The sequence below is a fragment of the Microtus pennsylvanicus genome, chromosome 7 (assembly GCF_037038515.1).
Source record: "Microtus pennsylvanicus isolate mMicPen1 chromosome 7, mMicPen1.hap1, whole genome shotgun sequence".
NCBI classification, from domain to species: Eukaryota; Metazoa; Chordata; class Mammalia; order Rodentia; family Cricetidae; genus Microtus; species Microtus pennsylvanicus.
In genome coordinates this window covers 8357482-8384306 of record NC_134585.1, presented here as the reverse complement: position 1 = coordinate 8384306, position 26825 = coordinate 8357482, and the positions used below count along the sequence as shown (strand labels likewise).

At 41.5% G+C, this 26825-nt stretch overlaps 1 protein-coding gene and 1 pseudogene across 1 annotated transcript in view; both read left to right on the top strand.

The window, feature by feature from the left end:
- Hsf2bp (heat shock transcription factor 2 binding protein) overlaps positions 1 to 26825 on the top strand; it is an 82242-nt gene that overhangs the window by 10956 nt on the left and 44461 nt on the right. Inside the window, exons 5-7 of the mRNA XM_075978732.1 lie at positions 2346 to 2449; positions 14032 to 14181; positions 16854 to 16986. Of these exons, the coding sequence (XP_075834847.1) occupies positions 2346 to 2449; positions 14032 to 14181; positions 16854 to 16986 (387 nt within the window). The remainder of the gene's footprint in view (positions 1 to 2345; positions 2450 to 14031; positions 14182 to 16853; positions 16987 to 26825) is intronic.
- LOC142853635 (large ribosomal subunit protein eL36 pseudogene) lies at positions 14052 to 15616 on the top strand (annotated as a pseudogene).

The following is a 26825-nucleotide window of genomic DNA, read 5'->3' as shown; positions in this document are numbered from 1 at the left end:
TCCTTGTTCCTTTCTCCAGAACAGTTGGAATGCCAAGCAGCTCTAGGCAATCCCTGGGTTTTTTTGTGTAAGTGTTCCCTTGCCTTCTCTGACCTCAGGAACACAAAGCTCTCCCTCTTCCTTTGCCTGCACTTCATTGAGCATCCTTGATGGTGGAGAATGTGTGGTCTTCCATATGTTCTTAGAGGTGTGCTCCCTTACCCAGTCCCATTTCCCTCCATTCATACTCTGTCATTGCTGTAGCTAAGCTTTCTGACCCACTGTGTTCCTTTCCTGTTGCTGGTGATGAGAGCTAAGACTGTTGACTTGAAGTAGTTGGTTTTAAAGTGCGATTTCCATAGAGTCTCACCAGGAACCTTGTTAAAAATGTAACTTCTTTGGGCTGTAGAGATGGTTCAGTGGTTGAGAATACTTGCTGCTTTTGCAGAGGACTAGATGCCTGGTAGCCCACAACTGTTTGTAACTCAGGTTCCAGGGGATCTGACACTCTCTTCTGTCCTCCATTGGCCTCAGACATGCACATGGTACAGATACATACATACACACACACATGCAGGCAAAACACACAGTTTAAGAAAAGATTTTTTTACCTTTTATGTGAATATGTGAGTACCTGAATGTATGTATGTGTACCACATTCATGCTTGGTGCTTAGGCGTCCAGAAGTGGGAGTCAGAGATCCAGGCAATTGTAAACTGTCATGTGGGTGCTTGGAAAAAAAGTCTGCAAGAGCAGCTAGTGTTCTTAACCATTGAGCCATCTTTCCAGTTCCCACATATAATTTTTTTAAAGATTTATCTATTTATTATGTATATAACGTTCTGACTGCACATATCCCCGTGGGCCAGAAGAGGGCACCAGATCTCATTACAGATGACTATGGGCCACCATGTGGTCCCTGGGAATTGAACTCAGGACCTCTGGAAGAACAACCAGTGCTCTTAACCTCTGAGCCATTTCTCCAGCCTCTTATATACAAATCCTAAAAAAAGAAATTCCAGCACTTGGGGTGAGTGGGGAAGTAGAGGCTGATGGATCTCTGTGAGTTCAAGGCCAACCTGGTCTACAACAACCAGTTTCAGGACAGCTAGGGCTATTACACAGAGAAACCCTGTCTCTCAAAAATAAAACAAAAACAAACAAAATAAAACAAAATGTAAATTCTCTTTACCCCTAATGGCAGTTCCTGGCTACAGGGGAAGGGGAGTAATTTTCTTAGTGGTGTAGTCACTGGTGAGTTGCCCATGTTCCATGTTCATGCAGTACCGTTTAAACTCAGAAGATCACAGACAAAAACACCCAATCAAAACAGCAGCAACAAAGACATGAGAGCAGGTAGAGACTTCTTGACTATAAGGCCATCATTAGGAGTGGAATGGGCACGAGAATGGATAATGGGAGTGGAAATGAGCAAAATATATTACATACATTCATGAAATTATTAATAGAAAAAATTACTTTAAAGAAAAGAGATGTAAGTTCTGAGGCCCAGACACACCCACAGAACCACAAACTTTATTCACTAGGTCCTGGAATCCTAATGCACATTAGGCTTTAGTTAGCCATTAACTCTTAGTACTTGTTCTCAGATCTTGGTATATGTTGGCAAAAAAAAAAAAAAAAAAAAAAGTTTAACTTCTCAGCCTTGAAACCAAACTCTTAAAAACCCGAATTAAGTGTTCAATTTTTTAAGCATCAGTATTTCTGCAGTATTTAAATTTGATATTTTTCATTGATTTATTGATGTGGGTATTTTATGTTTTTTTTGTTGGCCATTTGACTCATAAGCTAAATGATTATGGTGGAGAGGAAGTGTTACGTAGTCGCTGCCCCCTCACTGTAGCGTTTTCTTGTCTTGTTCTCTGTGGCTTCCCACCTCCATTGACTACTACTGCAGTTGTTCCCATTGAGTCAGCCTGCCAGTTGGTGGGATTGCTTTGTGAGTCAGCTCCTGCTGGCACCAGCCACTCCTGAGATGCCTTCTGCTTTTTATGGCACAGATACACGTTTCTGCCATGAGATAGTCGGGCTTCTCAGCTCTGCCTTCAGTCCTTTAAATAACTCATTTTCTTGAAGCCTTGAGTACATGTCTGGCAGTAAATGAGGTCTTAAATCACAAAGTAAGGTAGCAGCAGAATTTCTTTCAGGACTGAAAGCAGTTCAGTACCATAGTGTGCTTAGTGTACATGGGCGCAGGGTTCAGTCCCCAGCATCTATTCTCCCTGCTCCCCAAAATAAAAAGTGATTTCTGGTATGGCTTGAAAATGGAAGAGAGCTTAGAAACAGGGCTTTAGGAATGTTGACTGTGATTTGACATGTCTTGAGTATTTTTCTGTCTCTTCTAGACCTGGAAAGGCGAGAACAAGAATTAGAACAGCTGAGATTGGACTATGAACACTTCAAAGCCCAGCTAGAAACTGTACAGACAGACAGCAGAAGGGAGAAGAAGGTAGGCACTTATGTGAGGCTCCTGCAGGGGGCTTGGTCCAGAAGGTACTGTTGGTTTGCTACCTTTTGCTCATAAGAAGCAACTAGTCTCACATTTTCTCTCTTCACCCTCAGGAAGTTGTAGTTCCGAATATATGTTTTTTAAGTAGGTTAGTAGGTAGGTGAACTGTTAATCGAGTTTATAAGCATTTAACATATAGATTATTCACTTCCTTTTAATGAAGCATTTTTTTGTACATTTAGAGTGTGTGTATGCATGAGAGAGCATCTGCGTGGACTTGTTTATGTGTATGTATTCAGGCTTGTATATGCTTCAATCTGTATAGAGGTCAGAGGGCAACTTGTGGGAGTTGGTTCTCTTCTCTCCATGTGGGTTCTGGCTTGGCAGCAAGTGCCTTTACCCATTGAGCATCTCACTGATTTCATTTTAATTTTGTATTTAAAAGTCTGCTTCAGCTGGACATGATGCCTCAGGTCTTTAATCTCAGCACTTGGGAGGCAGAGGCAGGTGTATCTCTGTGTTTGAGGCCTGCCTGGTCTACAGAGTTTGTTCCAGGGCAGCTAGGGCTACATAGGGAGACTCTGTCTTAAACAAACCAAACCAAAAGGTCTGCTTTAATGCATATGCTTATAACATAGTAAGAATCTTGGAGAAAATTGTGTATATGATAATTTATAATTGGAGATAGATATTAAGTTGAAGTATTTCTAATTAGTTTGGGTATGATTTATTGCTACTTAGGAAAAACTAATTATATTTTATTTTACTATTGGAGGAGACTATATTTTTCTCACAGATTATTTTATTTTATATGTACAAGTGTTTTGCCTGCATGTATATCTGTGTAGCATGTGTGGGACAGATTTCCCTGGAGGCTGGAAGAGGGTGCCAGATCCCCTGGAACTAGAGTTACAGACCACTGTAAACTGTCTTGTGGATGCTGAACCTGAATCCAGGTCGTCTGCAAGAACAACAAGTGCTTTTAACTGACAAGCCACCTCTCTAGTCCCTATAATATTTTGAGATAGTTTTACAGTTGGATAGCATACATTATTTCATCGCCCATAAAACTAGTTCTGTTCTGTCACTTGTAAAATTTTGGGCTTCCATATCTTTGTATTTTAAAATAATAAAGCAATAATAGTGCTGATCAATGACAGCTAGTATGTTTTGGATATTTGCTGTCTGCTAGCAGGCACACAGCTGTTTGAGTCCCACGTACTTCTCCTTTTCCAGGCCTATCAGCAGGTATTACTATTGTTCAAGAGGTTTAATAGCTGGTCCAATGTCATATTGCCTGTGTGCTAATGTGTGTTAAGGAATTCTGAATATCTGTGGCTGTTTTTGAAAACTGGGAGAGTTGGCTTGTATTTAATACTGAGCAACCAGAACGTGGTAGGAAAGACTTTAATTGTAAGGCTGGATTATTATACTGAACAACACAAAGTTGAAGTTTTAGTTTTGCCATAATCTATTAAAACCAGGTGATAGGGGCTGGAGAAATGGCTCAGTGGTTAAGAGCATTGCCTACTCTTCCAAAGGTCCTGAGTTCAATTCCCGGCAACCACATGGTGGCTCACAACCATCTGTAATGAGGTCTGCTGCCCTCTTCTGGTCCGCAGGCATACACACAGACATAATAAATAAATAAATAAATAAATAAATAAATATTTAAAAAAAAAATAAAACCAGGTGATAAATTGCAAGGCAGTCTGGTCAGTTTCAGACTTAACATTTTATGGCCTAAAAGTTGACCTGTAGGCAACAAGGAGCTGATAGACATTTAAAACACTTTAATCTCAGCCCTTGGAAGGCAGGAGTAGGCAGATCTCTGTGAGTTTAAGGCCAGCCTGTTCTACATAGTGAGATCTAAGATAGCCACAAACAATGAGCCAGGTGACCATGGACTGAAGTCTGTGAAATTGTGAGTCAAAAGGAGTTTTCCTCCTTTTGATTTTTTTTCTCTCGGGTATTTGTCATAGCAATAGAAATACTGGGCTTTACACAGAGAGTTGGTGCTGGAGCAGAGCCATTGCTGTGATGAAACCTGGCCGTGTGGTTTGTAAGCCTTTGGAACTAGTTTATAGGAAGAATTTGGAAAACTGGACAATACTGTGTGTAGAGTTTAATGAGGACTGTGGTGGGTGGGAGCTCAGAAGACTAGGAATGCAGAGTGGAGACTGTGCTCATGAGATCGCAGATGGGATCAAGGGTTCTATGGGGATTAGATTAGAGTGCTGTTCCATTCATGATCTATTATGGCAAAGAACTTGTCTATCTTGTGTCTGTGCTCTAAGACTTTGTGGGAGCTGAGTTCAAAGGTTGAGTAGTCTGAAAGAATTTTGTTTTTAATTAAAATATAATTTCTTTTTCTCCTCTTTTTTAACTTTTCTCATGTCCCTTAGCTCCTGCTTCCTCTCAAATCATGTCCTGTTTTTCTTTAATTATTATTGTTATACACACACACACACAGAGAGAGAGAGAGAGAGAGAGAGAGAGAGAGAGAGAGAGAGAGAGAGAGAGAAAGAAAGAGAGAGAGACATAAATGCAAAATTTACTGAGTCTGTTTAGTTTTGCTTGTATTATATGATTCTAGGACTGACCACTTGTATTGGATAGTCAGTTAGGGGCCGCTCCCTGGGGAAGACTAATTCTTGCTCTCTCAGCAGTTGTAAATTGCTTGTAGTTCCTTTATGAGTTGGCCTTGTGAACTTCCCTCATTCATATTAGTATGTCAGCTGGTGCTGGAATTGTTCAGATCTTGTTTAAGTAGCCATATTGTAGACATTTCAATGGTATAGCTTCTCTGTCATAATTAGAAGACACAGTTTGACAGTGGATTTCATGGCCCTGTGGTTTTTTACAGTCTTTCCAATCTCTTAGAAAATGAATTTGGTCTTTCATAGGGGTCTTGCTGTATAAAAAACCCTTTTAGCCAGATTTACAATGAGCATTTAAAGAAAAAAAAAACTGTTTTAAAAAAGTCACATTTAAAGTTGGGACTATTAAGTGGATAATCATTAGAGATTAGCACCATTGTATGTACCGGGTCAGTAGATAAGGTGTCTTGAGGGCACCTCAGTGATTAGGGAAAACCCACCCATCCTACAATCAAGTATATAACCTGATGTTAATCCCAGCACTTGGGAGGCAGAGACAGGCCGATCTCTGTGAGTTTGAGGCCAGCCTGGTCTACAGAGTGAGTTCCAGCATGGTTGGAGCTATGTAGAGAGACCTTGTCTCAAAAAAAAAGTATAAAAGTTTAAGGTCACTGAAAAGATGAATTAAAAGATTGACCTGCAGAGGTACCCTTTTGCAAGATGACCTATGGCGTTTTCCCCCAAGTTTGTTTGTTTATTTTGTGCTAGAGATTAGAGATCAAACCTTGGCCCTTTTGCATGTTAGGCAAGAACTGATCTACCAAGCTGTAATGTAGTCATGGTGTACCCGAATTCCTCCAGGCTTGCTCAGTTATCCATGTACTCATAGGCTAGCACAGCTTAACATACTTATGGGTGATTCTGTTGGAGGGGCTCAGAAGACCAGAATGACTATAGACACACTGAGAGTAAATACTGTGCTCAGGGATGTTGAAATGGGAACTAGACTAGAGAACATTAAGTAGATTTTGTCTACACTGGGAACTGGTTATAGTTTAAGCTACTGGCAGACCTTTCTGTCCTCAGTCTGATGTTGTTTTTGCAAGGCAGGTCATAGAGGCTTCTACTCAGATTTCAAAGGAGTGTTGGGGAGGCCAGATGATGTATGACAGTGGTAAGAGTACTTGGATGTAGCCCTTGGGAGAGCTGTGATGGAATAGAGACCTTAAGAAGCTGAAGATGCTAGGAATGGAGACTGTCTGCCAAGGAAAGCTCTAGTCAGTGAGCAGGATCAGCCTGTAAGAGTCATGTGACCGCAGTGTGGCATACTGTAGGGGCTGGACTGTCCCAGCATTTTGGCACCCAGATCATGGTACTACATGTCTGGGATGCCAGCCATGGAGCTACAGGAGGTTACAATTGCCATGCTGATTCCTATCTTACTTTGGTATCCTCCAACCTTTCCATGTGCTGTCTTTGGAATAGAAGTCTTTACTCTGCCTTGTGTAAAACTTTTCTTTTTGGCCTTACAGGGACTCACAGGTGAGAGTTTGCCTTGAGTCTTAGGAAACTTTGTACTTGTCTGTTGATCAGTGCTGGAGCTGTCAGGAATTTGGGGAAATGAACTAATGTATTTAGGGATATACATAGGATGGTTTTATGAAATATGTATGGCCTTGTCACTTCCTTTGGAAATTAGGTATGGTTTTAGGAGATGTGGCTTAATGGGGGGTGCATGTGTTTGGGTGTCAAGTTGACAGAGGGTGGACTTGTGATAGTTAATCTAGGTTCTTGGACTGAGAAATACTGAGGATGTTTGTAAGGTACATTCCTGATGCACTTGTGAAGGTATTGCTAGAGGCGATGGGGAGCAGCTGCTCTGAATGTTGTTATGTCATTCAGTAGTCTGAGAACCCAGATGGAATGAAAAGACAAGGAGGAGTGAGCACAGAAATTTTCTCTCTTAATGCTTGCTGGTATCCTTGAGGTAAGCAACCCTACTCTGCTCTACTGTCCTGTTTGCAGGACTACAGCCATGGGATGGATTGACTATGGACTGAAACCTGAAACCCTAATGGAAAAGAAATCTTTTGTCTTTTGTTTGTTTTCTCGAGAAATCTTTTCTCTTTTGTTTGTATCTCTGGCTGTCTTGGAACTCATTTTGTAGACCAGGCTGGCCTCATAGAGATCCGCCTGCCTCTGCCTCCTGAGTGCTGGAATTAAAGGCCTGCACCACCACCACCCAGCTTAGAAATCTTTTATCCTTTTACCTTGTTCTGTCAGGCATTTGCCAGTGATGGAAGGTTAATAACATACCAGGTCACTATTGAAAAGGGTCGTGGAGAAGACACATTGTGAACAGGCTTATCAAACTAAAGTGGGATGGGAACTGTACCTTGTTAGTGGAGTTCCTAGCATGAATGAGGCCTTGGGTGATGTGGGATTGCCCTCTGTGTGCTGTGAATAACATTGGTGAATAAAGAGACTGCCTTGGCCTGTCAATAGGACAGAACTTAGGTAGGCAGGGAAAACTAAACTAAATGCTGGGAAAAAGAAGGGCGGAGTCATAGAGAAGCCATGTAGCCCCGCCAAACACAGATTCTGGAACTTTACCTGATAAGCCACAGCCTCGTGGTGATACAGAGATTATTAGAAATGGGGTAAATTAATATATAAGAGTTAGTCAGTAAGAAGCTAGAGCTGATGGACCAAGTAGTGATTTAAATAATATAGTTTCTGTATGATTATTTTGGGGCTTAGCAGCTGGGAACCAACAAGCGGCCTCCTTCAATACTTGGGTTTGATCTCTAGTATTGCATAGACTGGGCATGGTGGTATACACCTTGCACCTAGAAGTTGGACACAGGAAGGTCAGAAGTTCAAGATCATCCTCTGTTAATAGTGAGATCTGTACAGGCTACATAAGACCTATTTTAAAAACAACTCCCCCAAAAATACAGCAGCTAAGTCCTTCCCAGGTGTTTTGTATTCCCAATAGCTGTGCCTGTATCACAGTGCTGAGACCTTTTACCATTGCCAAGGCCCTTCCCCCAGGCAGCCTCTGCACCCCAAGAGCCATCCAATTCCAACTCTTCTCTTCCCTTGATCCAACTAAGTTGCTGCATTGAAGAAGAGTGCACTGCTTCATTGTAGCTTTAGCAAAGTCCCTGTGCAGGACTCCCTATCCCCTAGAAATTGCTGCTTCCACAGCACACTCAGGTCTTTGGTTCCACACTTTTCTTACATGCTGGATTCAGTCATTTCTGTCTTTTTGTAATATTTTCTACCCGTAGTGAAGTACTTACTGGCAGTAATCTAATTCAGTCTTCTAGTTGCTGGATTCTTTCCTGGTTCCTCAGCTCTAAAATAAGCTTTCAGTCCTGCCTCATGATCTGTACAGGCCTGGGCATGGACCACAGACAGTGCCACAGAAAAGACAGCTGCTAGAGACAAGTGGCCTTATTATAGCCATCTTGCTTATCACTGTTCAACAGGAAACTTGAGTAGAAATAGAAAAATAGTCAAAGCTAAAATATTCCCTCATTTCCACTAAGGTCAGAGTACTAGGACAATGATAATACTTGAAGGGTTTGAAACCCTGATCATTCTATTAATTTACTGTAGCTCCTCTTTATTTATTTATTTATTATTTATTTATTTATAAATTTTTTTGAGATGGGGTCTTGATATGGAGAGCTGCCCTCAACTCTATATAGCTTAGGCTGGCATTGAACTTTTGATCTTCCTGTCTCAGCCTCCCAAGCACTGGAATGAAAGGCATTCACTAGCATATATTCGGCTCCATGCTTTTCCCTTTAGCAAACCAGCCATGATAGAGACTGCCAGTTTTCTGCTAATATTTTGTTTTTTATATATTTTTTACTTCGTTAGGTGTTTCTTGTTTTTAGCACGCTATAAAGGAAGTTGCAAACAGTAATAGTGCTTCAAAACACTTTTAAAAGTTTATTTTTAGATTCATGTGTATGGTGTGTGCCTGTATGAATTAATGTGCACGATGTGTGTACTGGTGCCCCTTGAAGACCAGAAAAGGGTGTCAGATTTCCTGGAACTTGAAGTATAGGTGATTAGCAGCTACCTGATGTGGAATGGAACCTGAATCCTCTGCAAGAGCAGTGCATGCTTTTAACTGATGAACCACCTCTCCAGCCCCTTCAAGAAACCTCTTAAAGAAAAAAATTAGCTGGTAGTATAATCCAGCTAAAATCTGAAATGAACTATAGAAAGATTTTAGAAGGGTTCTTTGATATTTGTTTAAAAAACTTAAATAGCATTTTATGTACTATTTCTCCATGCATATCTATCCTTCCCCTCCAGTTCTTCTCCTGTCATGTTTGCACCACTTCACTCCTAGCTTCCTTGAGCTTGTACATGCTCTTTTACTCTCACAGGCCCCTCCTTCTCTTAATACCCATTGAGTTCATTTAATGTTGTCTGGCTATGCATGGGTATGAGACTATTTATAGGAGCATGAGCTGCTGTGGGATTCCCTTCTGTATGCTATGAATATGTTTTATTACCTTTGGTTAATAAAGCTGCTTCAGCATATGGTAGGGCAGAAAGAACTAGGTGGGAAAACTAAGCAAAGATATAGGGAGACAGTAGGCAGAGTCAAGGAGACACCATGTAGCTGCCAAAGGAGACAGATGCTGAACCCTTACCAGTAAGCCCCAGCCTTGTGCTGATACACAGATTAAGGATGTAAGAGTCAGTTAGTAAGAAGCCTGAGCTAATGGGCCAACCAGTGTTGTAATTAACATAGTTTTTGTTTGATTATTCGGGTCTGGGTGGCCGGGAAATAAAAGAGCAATCTCCATCTACAAAGAGTAGTCTCTCATGCAGCATATCCCTGGAGAAAAGTGATTCTCTTTCCTTCAGCAGCCATCAGCTGCTAAGAGCTCTTCAGTTAGGGGTAGGATTTTATGAGTTCCTCATCATCCATGTTGGAATCTTGTCTGACTTGACCTTGTGCAAGCCCTGTGCTTGTAGCCCCAACTACCATGAGTTCACGTGTGCAGCTGCACTGTCATGTCCAGCAGAAGCTGTTTTCTACAAACCCTACTTCTTCAAGTTTCCTCTTCCACAGTGATCCTTGAGTGCTCGCCCTCCCTCCCTCCCTCCCTCCCTCCCTCCCTCCCTCCCTCCCTCCCTTCCTTCCTCCCCTCCCTCTCTGTGTATGTGTGTGTAATATGGATATCCTATTTAGGGTTGAGCACTCTAGTATTCTGCATGTTGATCAATTGTAAGTCTCAATTGCCATCTTCTCCAAAAAGAAGTTTGTTAATGCAGGTTGAGAGATATACTAATGTTTAGGTATAAAGAAAAGAACTTAGGGGAAATTTATTACTATGTCCATTCAACAGAATAGTAAAACTATTCTTCCTTAAGGCCTAGGACTTAGCCAGGTATGAGTTTCACTCAGTACCGGGAAAAAATTTCATCTTGTGGAGTGAAGTTAATCCAATCAGAAAGTTACCCCCATAGCATTTGTGCTACTATTGCACCAGTGGGTCTAGCTTGTAGGGGTCACAGCTGAATAAGACTAATGATGCCTTTTCTCCCCTTGTAGCATCCATAGAACCTAAACACTTCTTCCCTGTTTGATTGGAGTAGTTGTCTTCTTTCAGGTACAGTTGTCCCTCAGTATCTGAGGGGAATCAGCTCCAGAACCCCTTGTGGGTAGTCTTAGGGTGTTCAGGATCCTTCCAAGAGAAAGTGTAGTAGTTGCATACAGCCTACACTTACAGGCCTTAACTTAACAGATTATTTTTGCTATCTAATTCATTGTAAATGCTATTTAGATTATTACTAGGCTGGGGAGACGGCTTATTTGGTAAAGTGCTTGCCTAGTGGACAAGATATAGTACTGAGTTTGAGTGGCTCAGTGGATCTGGAACCTGTAAGGTATGTATGGCAGACCTTTTATAAATATAAATAAATAAATATATGATACAGTTTTTTTTAGCCTATGGCTTCCCTCCCACAACTCCCCTTGATAGACTATTTCTATGTAGTCCAGTCTGGCTTTGAACCCTTTGGGCTCCTGAGTGCTGGGATTACATGTGTGTACTACCATGCTTGGTTGGAGTTTGAAAATTTACCTTATTGCTTTTTAAAAAATGGATCAGGGTTTTGTTTTGACATGTTTTAGAAGTTCCTGTACCTGCAGTTTCAGATAAATGAGTTTATTAAGTATGTAGCAAGCAAAAGTAAAAGAGCAAAGAGTAAGTAACAGATAACATCATCAAATGTGACTGGTGTAGCCTGATTGAGAGTAAACAAAGGTACTGTCGTCCAGTGGAGTCTGGCAACACTTAGCAGAAATGGACTGGGGAAAAAGCAGGTAGCTGGAGCTACTGGTTGGAAGGCTCTCCATTTAGTTCTCACTGCAGGCATGTTATACTATGGAATCAACAATAATAACCTCTGTTGGAAAGGGTTCACCTTCTTTGTTCTCAAGAACACAACTACTTGCTGTTTTTCCTTCTCCCTGCTCCAGAGCTCTGGAGAGAGGGGTTTTGGAAGACATTTAATATAAACGTGTTGGAGTCTGAGACAAGGAAAGGCCTCTTCTTTGTCAGTATGTTTTCAGTAAGTTTAAAAGGCATGACAGTTTACAAGTATGCTGTTGTAATGTTGCCACCTAGAATCTCCTGGGAAGAGAGTGGCAGTTGTCAAGATCTGTTCAGGTCTTTGGAAAGTTGTCCTGGTTGCCTTAATTTAGCTGGGTTGGAAGGACCCACCCTGAATGGAGATGGTACCATTTCATGGTCTGGATTTAGAACTGTGTAAGAGTTCAGAAAGCTAGCTGAGAAGAAGCAAGCATGGTATATTTGTTTTTCTCTGGTATTGATGGTGGATGTGATGGAGGAAGAAATGAGAACAGAGTGGAATGATTCATATAAACATACCCATTACTTTGTCAGTTCAGTTACATAGGTGTGAAGGGCAGTCTAGGAATCCAGACTGTAGTATCATTAAGTCAGACATGAAAAGCATATAGTTTATATTTTGATTTTTAGAATTATTTATTTTTATTATATATGTGTGGATATTTTGCCTGCATGTATTTATATGTACCACAGGCGAGCCTGGTACTCATGGAGGTCAGAAGAGAGTGCTGGGACTGGAGCACAGGCATTGTTAGCCATAGTATAGGTGCTGGGAATTTCCCACCCACCTCTCATTCTCTTGGAAACCCAGGCAAAAATCCTTTTTCTTTTCATTATTGAATATTGACTTCTTTAATAATTTAAAAAAACCACCTTAGCCATCAGCATAATTTAAATTGTTGTTTTTCTACTCATGCTTGATAGAAATGAATTTGCCTAGGTTTTTGTATTTTTCAGTTTATTGCTCTCAGTGGTGCTGGGGGTGGAACCCAGGGCCTCCTGTATGGTAGGCAAGTGCTCTACAACTGAGCGGTACCCCCATCCCAGTTTGTCTCTCAGGAAATGCTGTCTCCTTGAAGGGAGTTTTAGTACCAGAGAAACATGGTCACTGGGGAGGACGAGATGAGAACTCCTTAGGCTGTATTAATGTGAGGGTAATCAGGAGAATGGTTCCCTTTTTCCCTTAATGGTCCTGCCAGAGACTAGCCTAGCTTTAGGTGTTCTTAGGAGCTGCTGTAGGGAGGGCAGGAAACCTTCCCTGGCCTGCATGGCCTTGTTATTCATGAATTTGGGCCTGAGCATATCTGGAGTACCCACCTTCACAGCTTTTCTGCCTGGTGTTTGATTCTGGTGTCATTTCACAGCCACACATGCTTTTCATATTTTCCAGCATCTTTGATGACAGTCATGAGGGCTTCTTCATAGTCTGCCTACAGCAGTGGTTCTCACTTTTCCTAATGCTGTAGCTCTTTAATACAGTTCCTCATGTTGTGGTGACCCCAAACTATAAAATTATTTTTATTTCTACTTCATAACTATAATTTTGCTACTTTTATGTTGGGGAATATTATTTTCAGATGTGTGACTTTTGTTTACACTGCATTTGTTTAATTCTGTGAAGCTGTGTTACTGTGCCTGTCTAAAACACCTGATGATCCTAATAAAGAAATGAATAATCAATAGTGAGCCAGGAGCAAGGATAGGCAAAGCTGCAGGCAGAAAGAATAAATAGAAGTCTGGGAAAGAAGGAGGAACAAGAGAACAAGGAGAGGATGACATCAGGACCCAGCCACCAGCCAGTCACCGAATAAGAAGGAAAGAAATAGAGAAATACAGAAAGATAAAAGCCCAGAGGCAAAAGGTAGTTGGGATGATATAAGTTAATAAAAGCAAGAAACAAGCCAAGCTAAGGTTGGACATTTATAACTAAGAATAAACCTCCACGTGTGATTTATTTAGGAGTTGGATGGTGCCTCCCCTCAAAAAAAAAAGCCAAAAAAGTAAAAGTTCACATAACACTATTAAAAATAATAATGTAAACATCTGTGTTTTCCAATGGTCTTGGGTGACCCCTGTGAAAGTGTCATTCCACCCAAAAGGGGTTGAGACCTGCTGGCCTAGGAGACTTTGTACAGTTCTTTTCTTAAACTCAGTGTTGTGTTTGTCAGTGGACTGAATGTTGGCCATGGCAGCCTCCCTGATAAGAAGTGCTGTGCAGTCTAGGCTGCACGCTAGGTTACTGCTTTGCTTCTGAGTCTGGTGTTGCTGCTCTGGGTGTGGTCGTTTGGCACAGGTGCCACCTCTAGTTTTCTCTTTACTTGAATGAATGAATTTTGCTCTTCACAATTATCCATAAGCTGAAAAGAAGCCATGTGTTCTTCTCTAAGCTTTGAACTTTACTGTTTAGATGTGAATTGTGGCTCAGAAAGAGCTATATTCTACTTGAAGCTGTTTTCTAGAATTCTGAATGCTTTCTCTCTAATAAGTATCATTGTGAAAGAGCATGTAATAGAGATTATTGAGATTGAATGCTAGCTGTCTGTCATCTTGTTCTACTTTGTTGTGAATTTAGGAGAAGTTGGCTCTTCGACAACAGCTGAATGAGGCGAAACAGCAGCTCCTCCAGCAGGCAGAGTACTGCACACAAATGGGAGCAGTTACCTGTACCCTCCTCTGGGGAGTCTCTAGCAGTGAGGAAGTCGTCAAAGCCATTCTGGGAGGAGTAAGTTGTCTGGCACTGTTGAATGTGTCTTGTGACCTGAAAGAGACAGCACATCTGCTGTGACATTGATTGCTAAGTCCTGCCATGATGTAAATTTGCTTTAGTTCATTCATCAGATGGTTGCCAGACACCTGCCGTGTTCATTGTGTCAGTCACCTGATGCTCTGAGGATGTGTAAAATGAAGTACAGTCCTTCTGTCCTGGCACGGAAGGGGAATTTTCGATATATTAACCATTTTAATATTTATATGTAAGAAATTTAACAACATTAAAAGTGCTCATATGTGTTTTACCTCATGGATAATAGATAATTTAAGAATTTGGCATATATTTGTGTCTAGTATACACACACACACACACACACATATGTATGTATGTTAGGGAACTTCATAAGGAAAGGAATTTGAAATGGACCTTGAAGAATAGGTAGAAATGGCAGTAAATTGTAAGAACAGTTCAAGAAGACAGAATTAGGTCGCGGCCTCCATCGGAGAGGAGCAGCCATGGCCCTGCGCTACCCCATGGCCGTGGGCCTCAACAAGGGCCACAAGGTGACGCGAAGGACGTAAGCCAGCCGAGGCACAGCCGGCGGCGCGGGCGCCTCACAAAGCACACCAAGTTCGTGCGGGACATGATCCGGGAGGTGTGCGGCTTCGAGCCCTACGAGTGGTGCGCCATGGAGCTGCTCAAGGTGTCCAAGGACAAGCCCGCGCTCAAGTTCATCAAGAAGCGGGTGGGCACTCACAGAAGCGCCAAGAGAGGAGCTGAGCAACGAGCTGGCCGCCATGAGGAAGGAGGCGGCCAAGAAGGACTGATCCCCTCCCCGTTCTCAATAAGCATTGCTGTGGCGCAAAAAAAAAAAAAAAAAGAAGAAGACAGAATTAGTCAAATCAAAGGTATAAGTGGGAAGTCTGGCTTGTGTTAGGACTGAAGGTCCCTTGACTGAGTGGAGGGTCATGCACTGCAGCTTGGGAGATAAGGCTTGTTGTTACTGGAATGCCATTTTGTGATTGGAGGTAAGCAGTTGCTGGTCCCTTTCTCCCACCATCACCCCCCATCCATAGGCAGGAGGGCTGTAGAGTCTTCAAGTGTTTTTGAGTGAGGTGTGTGGCTCTTGGCAGGGCAGATGGGGAAGAAGGAGCCACTGAGAGCTGTATGATTGAGACAGGTGTGGTGTCAGGGTGCAGTTGACAGCTAAGAAAAGAAACCACCACCAGCAGGTAGGGTTTGACTCTGGGAGAAGGAATGGAAGTTGAGAGGGGGGATGTTTGGCTAAAAGCCAGAGCTACATTAGTTACTGCTTAGAGGACGCAGTGTTTGGCTTGAGGGAGACTTAAGTGTCCTTAACAGTTTGTTGAACTTTAATAAAGTGTAATTTCCTGGGCTGTACGAGATTTTGTCTTAAAAATAAAGATGATTTCCATGTTGTAATTTATCCCCTGGACTTACATAGTTCTTACTGGTTTCTTAGAAAATTTCTAGAGTTGGGAAACCATCCCTACAGTCATAGAACATTCTATCACCCATGAAGTTCCCTTATGCTGTTTTCTCAGGTTTTGTTTTTTGTTTTCACATTCTAAAATGTGCCTTGGTTCTAAATGGTTCTTGACAAATTTATACACATATGCACACACACATACACGTAAAGTATATCTCAGTCATAGATAACTCAAATCTCCCTTCTATTTCTTATTTCCACTTCCTTTTTATACTTCACTAAGTCTAGTTAGTGCTGCTGTGCATGCATGGATGTAGCCACCCACTAGAGCATGAACCTACCAGTGTCCACGGCCCTGAAGAACAGTGACTCCTCCAGCAGCCATCAATCGTTAGTAACTCCTCAGTGAGGCATAGTGAGGCATAATGCCTCATAAGCCCATGTCCCATCCATGCTAGCATGCGGACTGGCTTGATTTGTCCAGGTCTTGTGGATTTTAGTTGGTCACGTTGGCTCCAATTTGTTGGAGGAAGCCACTTGTTGGTTCCCAGCCGCTCAGCCCCAAAATAGACATAGAAACTGTATTATTCAAATAACTACATGGACCATTAGCTCTAGCTTCTTATTGGCTGACTCTTATATCTTAATTTAACCCATCTCTATTAATCTGTGTATCACCATGTGGCTGTAGCTTACCGGATAAAGTTCTGTCCATCCGTCTCCGGTGGGGCTACATGGCTTCACTCTGACTCCACCCTTCTTTCTCCCAGCATTTGGTTTAGTTTTCCCTACCAACAGGCCAAGGTAGTAGTTTCCTTATTAACCAATGGTATTTGCAGCATACAGAGGGGAATCCCACATCAGGTAACCACAGCAGCTTTGAGTTCATGAATGTTCAGAAGACAGCATTTCAAAGCATTCCTTTTTCCCTCCAGCTCTGACATTCTTCCACCCGGTCTTCTGTGATGTTCCCTGAACCTTGGTGGTGGTGGTGAACACAGATGTCCCATTTAGGGCTGAACACTCAGAAGTCACTTATTCTTTCTACTGTGGTCTGGTATGAGTCCCAGCATTGACTGCTTCCCTCCCTGGGAACTTTGAGCACAGGTTTTTTTTATAATTGCTTTTGTAATTGCAACTAGTCTTTCTTCTGTATGGTTTGCACATTTGTGATATTACATTGGCTTATGTGGAAAGATCTGACACTTGTATTCTTTTATTTTTAAACTTTCAGGACAAAGCATTGAAGTTTTTCAACATCACTGGTCAGACAATGGAGAGTTTCATAAAGTCATTGGATGGGGACGTCAGGGAGGTTGATTCTGATGAGAATCAGTTTGTATTTGCACTGGCTGGAATTGTAACAAGTAGGTAACTTTTCAGACATAGTGCCATATATCACGGTTGTTAATTATAGTTAGGGATTTGTGTGTGTCAGTGTCTGGAGCACCATGTTCACCCTGGAGTCTATCTCAGTAAGTTGATCTAGGTGTTGGTGTCTCTAGTATGGAAAAGCGCCCCAAGGACTTGTGGTCACCAACACTTATTAGAACTAACTGATCTAAAGGAAACACAGATTGATTTGATCGCTATTTATTTTTATTTATTTAATTTTTGTTTTTCATGACAGGGTTTCTCTGTGTAGCCCTGACTGTCCAAGAATTCACTCTGTAGACCAGGCTGGCCTCAAACTCAGAGATCCACCTGGCTCTACCTCCCAAGTGCTGGGATTAAAGGCGTGCACCACCACACCTGGCTGGTATTTATTTTTATATATCACAGAAGTAAAAGAATAAAAGCCACAAATTGTACATTTAGATGCTTGTCATTTGGAATCCTTGCTGTTTTATTCATGTCTGGCTAAAGCAAAAGCTGTGAGCTAAACTTAAACTAAATTCCACTTAAAGGATTCTAAAAACTTTGTGTTTTCAGTGAGTTTTTCCTGGAAGCTAATAAATGGAACCTCTCACTGAAGAAATGCTACAAAAAAATTTCATAGCAAAACTATAAAGGAGCTGGCATGGTGGCACAAGCCTGCAATTTCATCATTTAGGAGGCCCTAAGGCAGGAGGATTAAGAGTTTGAGGTCAACCTGGGCTATATAGCAAGACTGTCTCAAAAAACGAAATAAAAAAATAACAGTAACATTCCAAACCTTCAAAATTTTTGTGAGAGATAGACCAGGGACTAGTGATTCCTAGTACAGTAGGTGAGATGACCCAGTGGGTGTGGAAACTCTACTTTCATGAGGTTGACAAAGTGCTTAAATTGCCAGGCGGTAGTGGTGCACGCCTTTAATCCCAGCACTCGGGAGGCAGAGGTAGGCAGATCTCTGTGAGTTCGAGGCCAGCCTGGTCTAGAAGAGCTAGTTCCAGGACAGGAACCAAAAAGCTACAGAGAAACCCTGTCTCAAAAATCACACACACACAAAAAAAATAAAATAAACAAAGTACTTAAATTGTGACCTTTCATCTCTGTTGTATCCTGTGTACTCTTAGAATGATTTTTGCTGTTAATATGAGAAAAAACTGCCCTTTCCCCTTGCATTATGATGATGATGATGATGTGTGCTCACACGTTTGTGTAGGTACGTGTGCAAGAGCGCGTGTGTGTATATATGTAGCCTGAGTTGATGGTGGGTATCTTCTTTGGTTACTCCCCACCTTATTGATTATGGCAGGTTTTGTTGAACCTGGAGCTTAGTGATTCTGGCTAGTTTAGCTTGCCAGCTTGTACCAGCGACCTCTTGTCTCTGCATCCCAAGTGCTGAGATTACAGGAAGCTGCCATGCCTACCCAGAATTTACATGGGTGCTGAGCGTCTGAATTCCAGTCCTCATGCTTGTGTGGCAAGTACTTTGTACCGAGTCATCTTTCCAGCCCTGTGTTGTTACCTTCTTACTGAGATCAGTATGACGAAAGGCCTGTATAGACTACTTCTGCTTCTCCTACTCCTTTAAATTTGAGACAAACTGTGCTCAAACCTGAAGTAATCCTGCTGTTTCGACTTCTTGAGTCCAGAGATTATAGGTATACTACTATACCTGGCTGGCATTTAAAAAAATCCCTTAAAAGTTAGTGGTACTTATTTTATTTATTTTCTAAGATTTATTTTTATTTTATCCTTAGCATAGGTGTTTTTTTTGTTTTTTGTTTTTTTGCCTGTATATATGCCTATGCACTGCCATGTATGCCTGGTAACTGTGGAAGCCTGAAGGGACTGTTGGATCCTCTAGAACTGGAATGAGCTATCATGTGGGTGCTTGAAATTAAACCCAGCTCTTCAAGAAGAACAGCCAGTGCTCTCAATTTCTGTGCCATCTCTCCAGCCTCCAGTGGTGTTTCTTGTTGGGTGGATGCTGAGAGTTCATTACTCTGGCTTGACTGGCACTTTGTCTGAAGCAGGGCAGCTCTCTGCCCATTCATCATAGCAACTATATTCTCAGTCTTCCTGTCTCAGCCTCCTGTGTCAGGCCTTAAAGGCTATATTTAAAAGAAGGCATTTGTACATTTGATTAGTTCTAAAAGTAACCTTAAAAGTCTACTATCCGTGTATGTTGTCATTTTGCTGGTTGAGAATTTAAACTGCATGAATTTCTGGCTGGTGAGCCATGAGGCAGACAGTCACTAGAGGGTAGAGCATCCTGTTGCCCAGCATTCAGGCTCACTTGGCTAAAATCACAGTCATGTACATGTGAAAAGAAGACTTATAGGCTTGCCTGAAAAAGGTTTTCAACTCTGGTGGTGCATTGCTAAAGTGGGTTTGTGCCACAGAAGTTTGCTTTTCAGCTCCTGGAGCCATTCAGTGGGTACAGCAGCACTGTGGAGACCATGGGCTAGCGGTTTACATCTCTTCTTGCTTGTCAAGCTGATCTTCCAGTTTTACACACTCTCCCAGTTCCTTTTTATCTCTTAGAAGTTCTGAGAATTTCATAAACCCATGTACAGTATAACACCCAGCTAGGGAGTGGAGCCCTGTCCTTCTTCCATAGTCAGCCTCATGCAGCAGCTGTCCTGGTGGCCTGTTAAACATTTGATCTGGTTTGTTGTGACTTTGAGCATATGCTCCAGGTTGAGCATGTTTGTCCCATATCTCTGCCTGGAAGTCTGGCTTCTTTCATTAGGTGTTTCCCAGCCAGCCTTAGCTCTCTGATGTATTTAAGAAAAGCTGTGATTTTGTAGAATTTTCCCTGTCTTCTCCTCCCTGGGGAAGAATGGAGCAGCTCTTATTTCTAGTTTACCATATTCTAAGTAAAAACTGATATGAAATTTCTTACTTGTTCAGTCATTGTTCCTGTCTTAGTCATTGTTCTTTTGCTGTAAAGAAACACCATGACCACAGAAACTCTTATAAAAGAAAGCATTTAGTTAGGTGCTTTCTTACAGTTGCAGAGGTTTAGTCTCTTATCATGGTGGGAGCATGGCAGCAGGCATGGTGCTGGAGAAGTACTTGAGAGCTACATCTGCAGACAGAGAAGATACTGGGATTGGATGGACTTTTGAAACCCTAAAGCCCAAGCCCACCCCAGTGTTTTACACTTCCGCCAAGGCCATACCTCCTAATTCTTCTAATCTTTTCAACTAGTCCCATTCTCTAGTGATTAAGCATTCAAACATATGAGCTTATGGGTATCATTCTTATTTAAACCACCACAATTCCTAATGACAGGTTAGGAAATGACAGGTTAGGTGGAGCATTGAAAGTCTGGATTTTAAGACAAGATGGTTCACTTCCCAGGTTAGCTCCTTTAGACAGGGTTTCTTCATCTGCATGGGGGACCCTACCTGCTCTGATGGACTTACATCCTGTCATCTGCTGGTCTTTGGCAGGTCATAGCACATGTGAAGTGAGGGATTGTTCGGGGTAGGGCAGCCTGAGCAATATAGCAATGAAAGAATGGTGATCTGTGAAGAGTGACTCACCTAACTCACAAGTAGAAAACTTGCTTTTCTGCCTGCTTTTCTACTTTGTAGACTCATAAATCATAAGTGCATACCCTGCCTCCTAATCTGGCTATGCATTTTAGGTAGCATTTGGTAATCGTTGCCCTATCAACGTGACCTTTTTTCTCTTCTTTTTTTTAAGACAAGGTTTTACTAAGTAGTCTAAGCTGGCCTCAAACTCACTAGCCCAGGCTGTTCTCGAACATCGAATCCTTCTTCTTCAGCATCTCAAATGTTAGGATTATAAATTTGTGACCATGCCAAGCTTTTAAAAATTCTGTATATTCTTTTTCATGTTGCTAGCGATTGAATTTTGGGACTGGCCTCATGTATGCAAATGCCAAGCAGACTCCATCACTGTTCTCCAGCCCCAGCTCTAACATTACATTTTTCAGTTTTAAATAAATTTTGGGATTATAATATAATTACTTCATTTCCCCCTTTCCTTTTCTCTCTCCCAACCCTCCCATCTACATTTTCTTGCTTTCTCTTAAATTCATGATCTATTTTTCTTACATTTTTGGTTTTGAGTCAGCCTTTTAACAGCTGAGTCATCTCTCCAAACTAGTCTATTTTTCTTTAATAATTTGTGTGTGTGTGTTGTGTGTTCCAAATATATAAATACAAACTGCTCAGTTTGTATAATGTTAATTGTATGTATGTTTTCAGGGGTGACCATTTGGTGTTGGATAACTAATTGGTGTGCTCTTTCCTACTGTTTCTCCTACTCCAGCATTCCTTAGTTACCTGTAGTTCTTTGTTTAGGGTTGAGGTCTTGTGAGCTTCCCCATGTCCCTGTTAGCTTGTCTATGGGTGTCATTCTTGTTCAGGTATGGTTTAGGCAGTCATGTTGGTGAGACTCATGGGCATAGCTTCTTTGACATTTCTAGGAGACTTAATCTCACAGCAAACTTCCTGTTCCTTTGGCACTTATATTCTCTGCCCTCCTTTCTACAATGATCCCTGATCCTTAGGTAGAGGAGTTCTGTTGTTGATGCAGCACCTGGAGCTGGGCTCCATAACTGCATTTGACTATAATGGTCTCCACATGTTAGAAAGAGAAGTTTCTTTGATAAGGGATGAGAGTTATACTTCTGTGTGAGTATAAGGAAAAGCATTTAAGACTGTAGTTAGAATAGCAGGTTTAGTAAAGAAGTTTCTTCTCCATGACCCATGACTTTACTAGCTAGGTTCTCAGTACCAAGCATGATTTCTCTTTTGTTGAGTGGACCTTAAGTCCAATTTAGACAGTTCCACTAAATACCAATAGGTACCACTAAGCCCCTTTAGGGATATCTTGCTGTGCCTGTCATTGTTGGGGTTCATAGGTATCATAGCTGGGTAGGGCTGTTGGTTGCTTCCTTCCTTTGGAAGCTGCATGGTATCTTCTGATAACATAAAGCTAGTCCTCCAAGGAGGAAGCCTTCAGGTAAGATTCTGCTTGAATCTTCTGGGTTCTGTGTCCAAAGTACATGGTAGCTTCAGCATTAGGGATTTATTTTCTATCTCTGGGGGGCAATCAAGGGAAACAGCAATAGCCTATAATGTTTTTGGATCTCTTGGATCAAAGAGGGTTTGTAATGACTGGTGTTGGGCTTTTGTCAGGTAGTCAAGGCTCTTGTGGGGGTGGGGACACTCATTGTCAGTCCAGGTGGAAAAAATTCATTTAAACTGTGTATGTATATGTTTAGGTGTGTGTGTGTGTGTGTGTGAGTGATTCTTTGTGTTTTCAGACACCTTACTGTGGTTTTACTCTCCTCCCTCCTTCTGTATTTGCCTGCCATCTCTCCCTAGTCAGCCTCCCTTATTTGTTCTGTGACAAGCCTAGGTTTCTGGAGCAGGGACAGGCTCTGGTACACACTGCTCTTTCAGGAGTCTTGCACACAGCATGTTTCCCACTTGGCACTGGCCTGCGGTGCTGTAGGAGTACTGCGTGCTGTAGGAGGTTTGTGATATTCCTGCCACTCTATTATGTGGGCATAGCAGACAAGTGTAACAAATGTTTGTAGATGTTGCAGGAGATGAAGTCATCCCTTATGACCCTGCCTGACTTTTCATAAAGATTAAAAACTTTATGTTCTGGGGTTGGTTGCTAGAGAGGTGGTTGCTAATTGATATTGTGAGATCACCAAAGGCTTTTTGGTTTTGGTATTCCATGGGCATGATTCTTACCTCTTTGATAACTCAGTCATGTTAAGTGTCTTGCTAACTTGGGAAAATTGGCATTGGTCACTTATAATATTCAGTTTATTATAGAATTCTTCTAATTGTCTTGCAATGTTTTGGCTTTGTAGTGTTTTCTTGCTAACACTTAAGTTAGTGGAGCTGACCCTACACAATGAAGCGGAGTTTTTGTTGGAAACTTGTGTTTCTCTGTAGTTGGATCAGCGAGGAAGTCCCATAGTCAGTATACTGTGCAGGATCAAATGCAAACTGCACACAGTAATGTTGCAGGACTGCATCTGGATTTTACATAGGTCTGTGAATTTCAGTTTAATACGTGGGAGAGGTAACTTGGGATTTCATTCAGTCCTGGTAGACAGACCCTTCTGAGTGTTGATTTTGCAGGTAAAGGCAGATCAGAATTTTCACCTTTATGGATGAATCGCAGAAAATCTAGATGTGGTGCTCTCTGTTCTGTAAAGAACTTGGCTCCAGGATAGCTGCAGAGAAGGCTGTCTTGAGATTAGGTACCTGTCTTAGTCACTGTTCTATTTCTGTGAAGAGACCCCATGATCACAGTAACTCATAAAAGATAGCATTTAGTTGGGGGCTTGTTTACAGTTTCAGAGGATTAGTCCATCATCATCATGGCAGGGAGCTTGACAGCATGTATGCCATTGGAGCAGTAGTTAAGAGCTACATCCTGATGCACAGGTGTGGGTAGAGGGAGAGAGGGAAGAGAGAGGAGATGTAGAGAGAACACATTGTATACTGGGATTTGTATGAGTCTTATTTGTATAAGTATTGTGTACAAATATTTGCTGATAAATACTTGCAGTTATGTGTGGATACTGGACTGGTAGGGCTAGTACTGGCTGTACTAGCCCTGGGCCAGTATAATAACTTGGTCTGGTCTCCACACCCATTTGCAGAGCTTGAAGTATGTAACAAAGTATTTGCTGATCACAATAGGGAAAAGCATTTAGGAAAGTCTGTTCAGATTGTTTTCATGCTCTACCTTTGACATATGATTCCCATTTATGTCATAGTTAGAAATCATTAGTTAATTCTTGAAGGATTTTTTAATACTTGATCTCAGCTAAGACTGATCATCAGTCCCACTTCCTGCTTGGACCAGATATCTATTGGTATGGTGTTCTGGGGCAGGATGCTGTAGACACCCAGGTCCCAGTGCTCTGTTCCATGGTTCATGACATCACTTTCTGATTTGTAGTAGCTCTTACAGTTGTCAGGTCCTCATTCAGCATCATGTCAGCTCCATGAACAGCACCATTGTTTTTTTGTATCTCTCTCTCTCTCTCTCTCTCTCTCTCTCTCTCTCTCTCTCTCTATCTATCTAGATCTATCTATCTATCTAATCAATAAATGTATATTTTTTTATTGATTGGTTGATTTTTGTTGAGCTCTACATTTTTCTCTGCTTCCCCTCTCTGTCTCTCCCCTCCCCTTTAATCCTCTTCCATGGTCCCCATGCTCCCAATTTACTCAGGAGATCTTGTCTTTTTTTACTTCCCATGTAGATTAGATCCATATATGTCTCTCTTAGGGTCCTCATTGTGGTCTAAGTTCTCTGGGATGATGATTTGTAGGCTGGCTTTCTTTGCTTTATGTTTAAAAACAACTTATGAGTGAGTACATATGATAATTGTCTTTCTGGGTTACCTCACTCAATATGATGTTTTCTAGATCCATCCATTTGCCTGCAAAATTCAAGATGTAATATTTTCTGCTGTGTAGTACTCCATTGTGTAAATGTACCACATTTTCCTTATCCATTTTTTGGTCTAGGGGCATTGACAAAAAATGCTGCTATGAACATAGTTGAGCACATGCCCTTGTGGCACGATTGAGCATCCTTTGGATATATAGCCAAAAGTGCTATTACTAGGTCTTGAGGAAGGTTGTTTCCTAATTTTCTGAGAAATTGCCACACTGATATCCAAAGGGGCTATACCAGCTTGCACTCCCACCAGCAATGCAGGAGTGTTCTCTACCCTACAACCTTTCCAGCATAATTTGTCACCAGTGTTTTTGATCTTGGCCATTCTTACAGGTATAAGATGGAATTTCAGAGTTGTTTTGATTTGAATTTGATTTGAATTTGACTAAGGATGTTGAACATTTCCTTAAGTGTCTTTCAGCCATTTTAGATTCCTCTGTTTAGGTCTGTATTCCATATTTTTTATTGGATTATTTGTTCTTTTGATGACAAATTTTTTGAGTTCTTTAAAATATTTATTTATTATGTATACAATATTCTGTCTGTATATAGGCCAGAAGAGGGCACCAGACCTCATTACAGATGGTTGTGAGCCACCATGTGGTTGCCGGGAATTGAACTCAGGATCTTTGGAAGAGCAGGCAATGCTCTTAACCACTGAGCCATCTCTCCAGCCCCTTTTGAGTTCTTAATATATTTTGGAGATCAAACCTCTGTCTGATGTGGTGTTGGTGAAGACCTTTTTCCATTCTGTAGGCTCTCTTTTTGTCTTATTGACCATATCCTTTGCGTTACAGAAGCTTTTCAGTTTCAGAAGTGATGGAGGAAGGTCATTGGCTAATAAAGGAACTGCCTTGGCCCATTTTATTGGTTAGGACATAGGTAGGTGGAGTAAACAGAGCAGAATGCCGGGAGGAAGAGGGAGTGAGCTCAGACTCCACAGCTCTCCTCTCCGGAGCAGACGCCTCAGAGAGACGCCATGCCCTGCTCCCAGGCAGACACACGTGATGAAGCTCCGACCTAGAATCTTCCCGGTAAGACTGGTGCTCACAGATTATTAGAGATGGGTTGATCGGTATATCAGAATTAGCCAGTAAGGGCCAGAGCTAAAGGGCCAAGCAGTGATTAAATGAATACAGTGTCTGTGTAATTATTTCGGGGCATAAGCTAGCCGAGCAGGCGGCTGGGGTGTTGGGGACTCAGCCCCGCCGCTCCTATTACTACACAGAAGGTCCCATTTATTGTTTCAGTGTCTATGCTACTGGAGTTATACTTAGGAAATGGTCTCCTGTGTCAATGCATTCAAGTGTACTTCCCACTTTCTCTTCTATGAGGTTCAGTGTCTTTATATTGAGGTCTTTGATCCATTTGGACTTGAGTTTTGTGCATGGTGATAGATATGGATCTATTTCCATTCTTCTACATGTTGATATTCAGTTATGCCAGAACCATATGCTTTCTTTTTTTCATTTGATGTTTTTTACTTCTTTGTCAAAATCAGCTGTTCAAGGGTATGTGGATTAATATCTGGGTCTTCATTTCGGTTCCATTGGTCCTCCTGTCTGTTCTTATGCCAATACCAGGCTGCTTTCAGTACTGTAGCTCTGTAGTAGAGTTTGAAGTCAGGGATTGTGATGCCCTTTATTGTACAGGATTCCTTTGGCTATCTTGGGTTTTTTTTGCTTTTCCATATGAAGTTGAGTACTGTTCTTTCAAGATCTGTGAAGAATTTTTCTGGGATTTTGCTGGGCATTGCATTGAATCTGTAGATTGCTTTTGGTAAGATTGCCATTTTTACTATGTTAATTCTACCTACCCAAGAGCACGGGAGATCTTTCCACTTTCTGGTGTCTTCTTCATTTTCTTTCTTCAAAGATTTAAAGTTCTTGTCACATAAGTCTTCTACTTGTTTGGTTAGAGTTACTCCGAGATATTTTATGCTATTTGTGGCTATTGTGAAGGGTGATGTTTCTCTGATTTCTTTCTCAGCCATTTATCATCTGTGTACAGGAGGGCTACTTTTTTTTTTTGAGTTAATCTTGTATTCTGCTACATTACTGAAAATGTTTATGAGTTTTAGAAATTCTTTGGTAGAATTTTTGTGGTCGCTTATATAAACTATCATATCATCAGCAAATAGTAAGAGTTTGACTTCTTTTCTGATTTGTATCCCCTTGATCTCCTTTTGTTGTCTTTTTTTTAAAAGATTTATTTATTATGTATACAACATTCCTTCCATGTATGCTTGCCAGAAGAGGGCACCAGATCTCACCATAGATGTCTATGAGCCACCATGTGGTTGCTGGGAATTGAACTCAGGACCTCTGGAAGAGCAGTCAGTGCTCTTAACCTCTGAGCC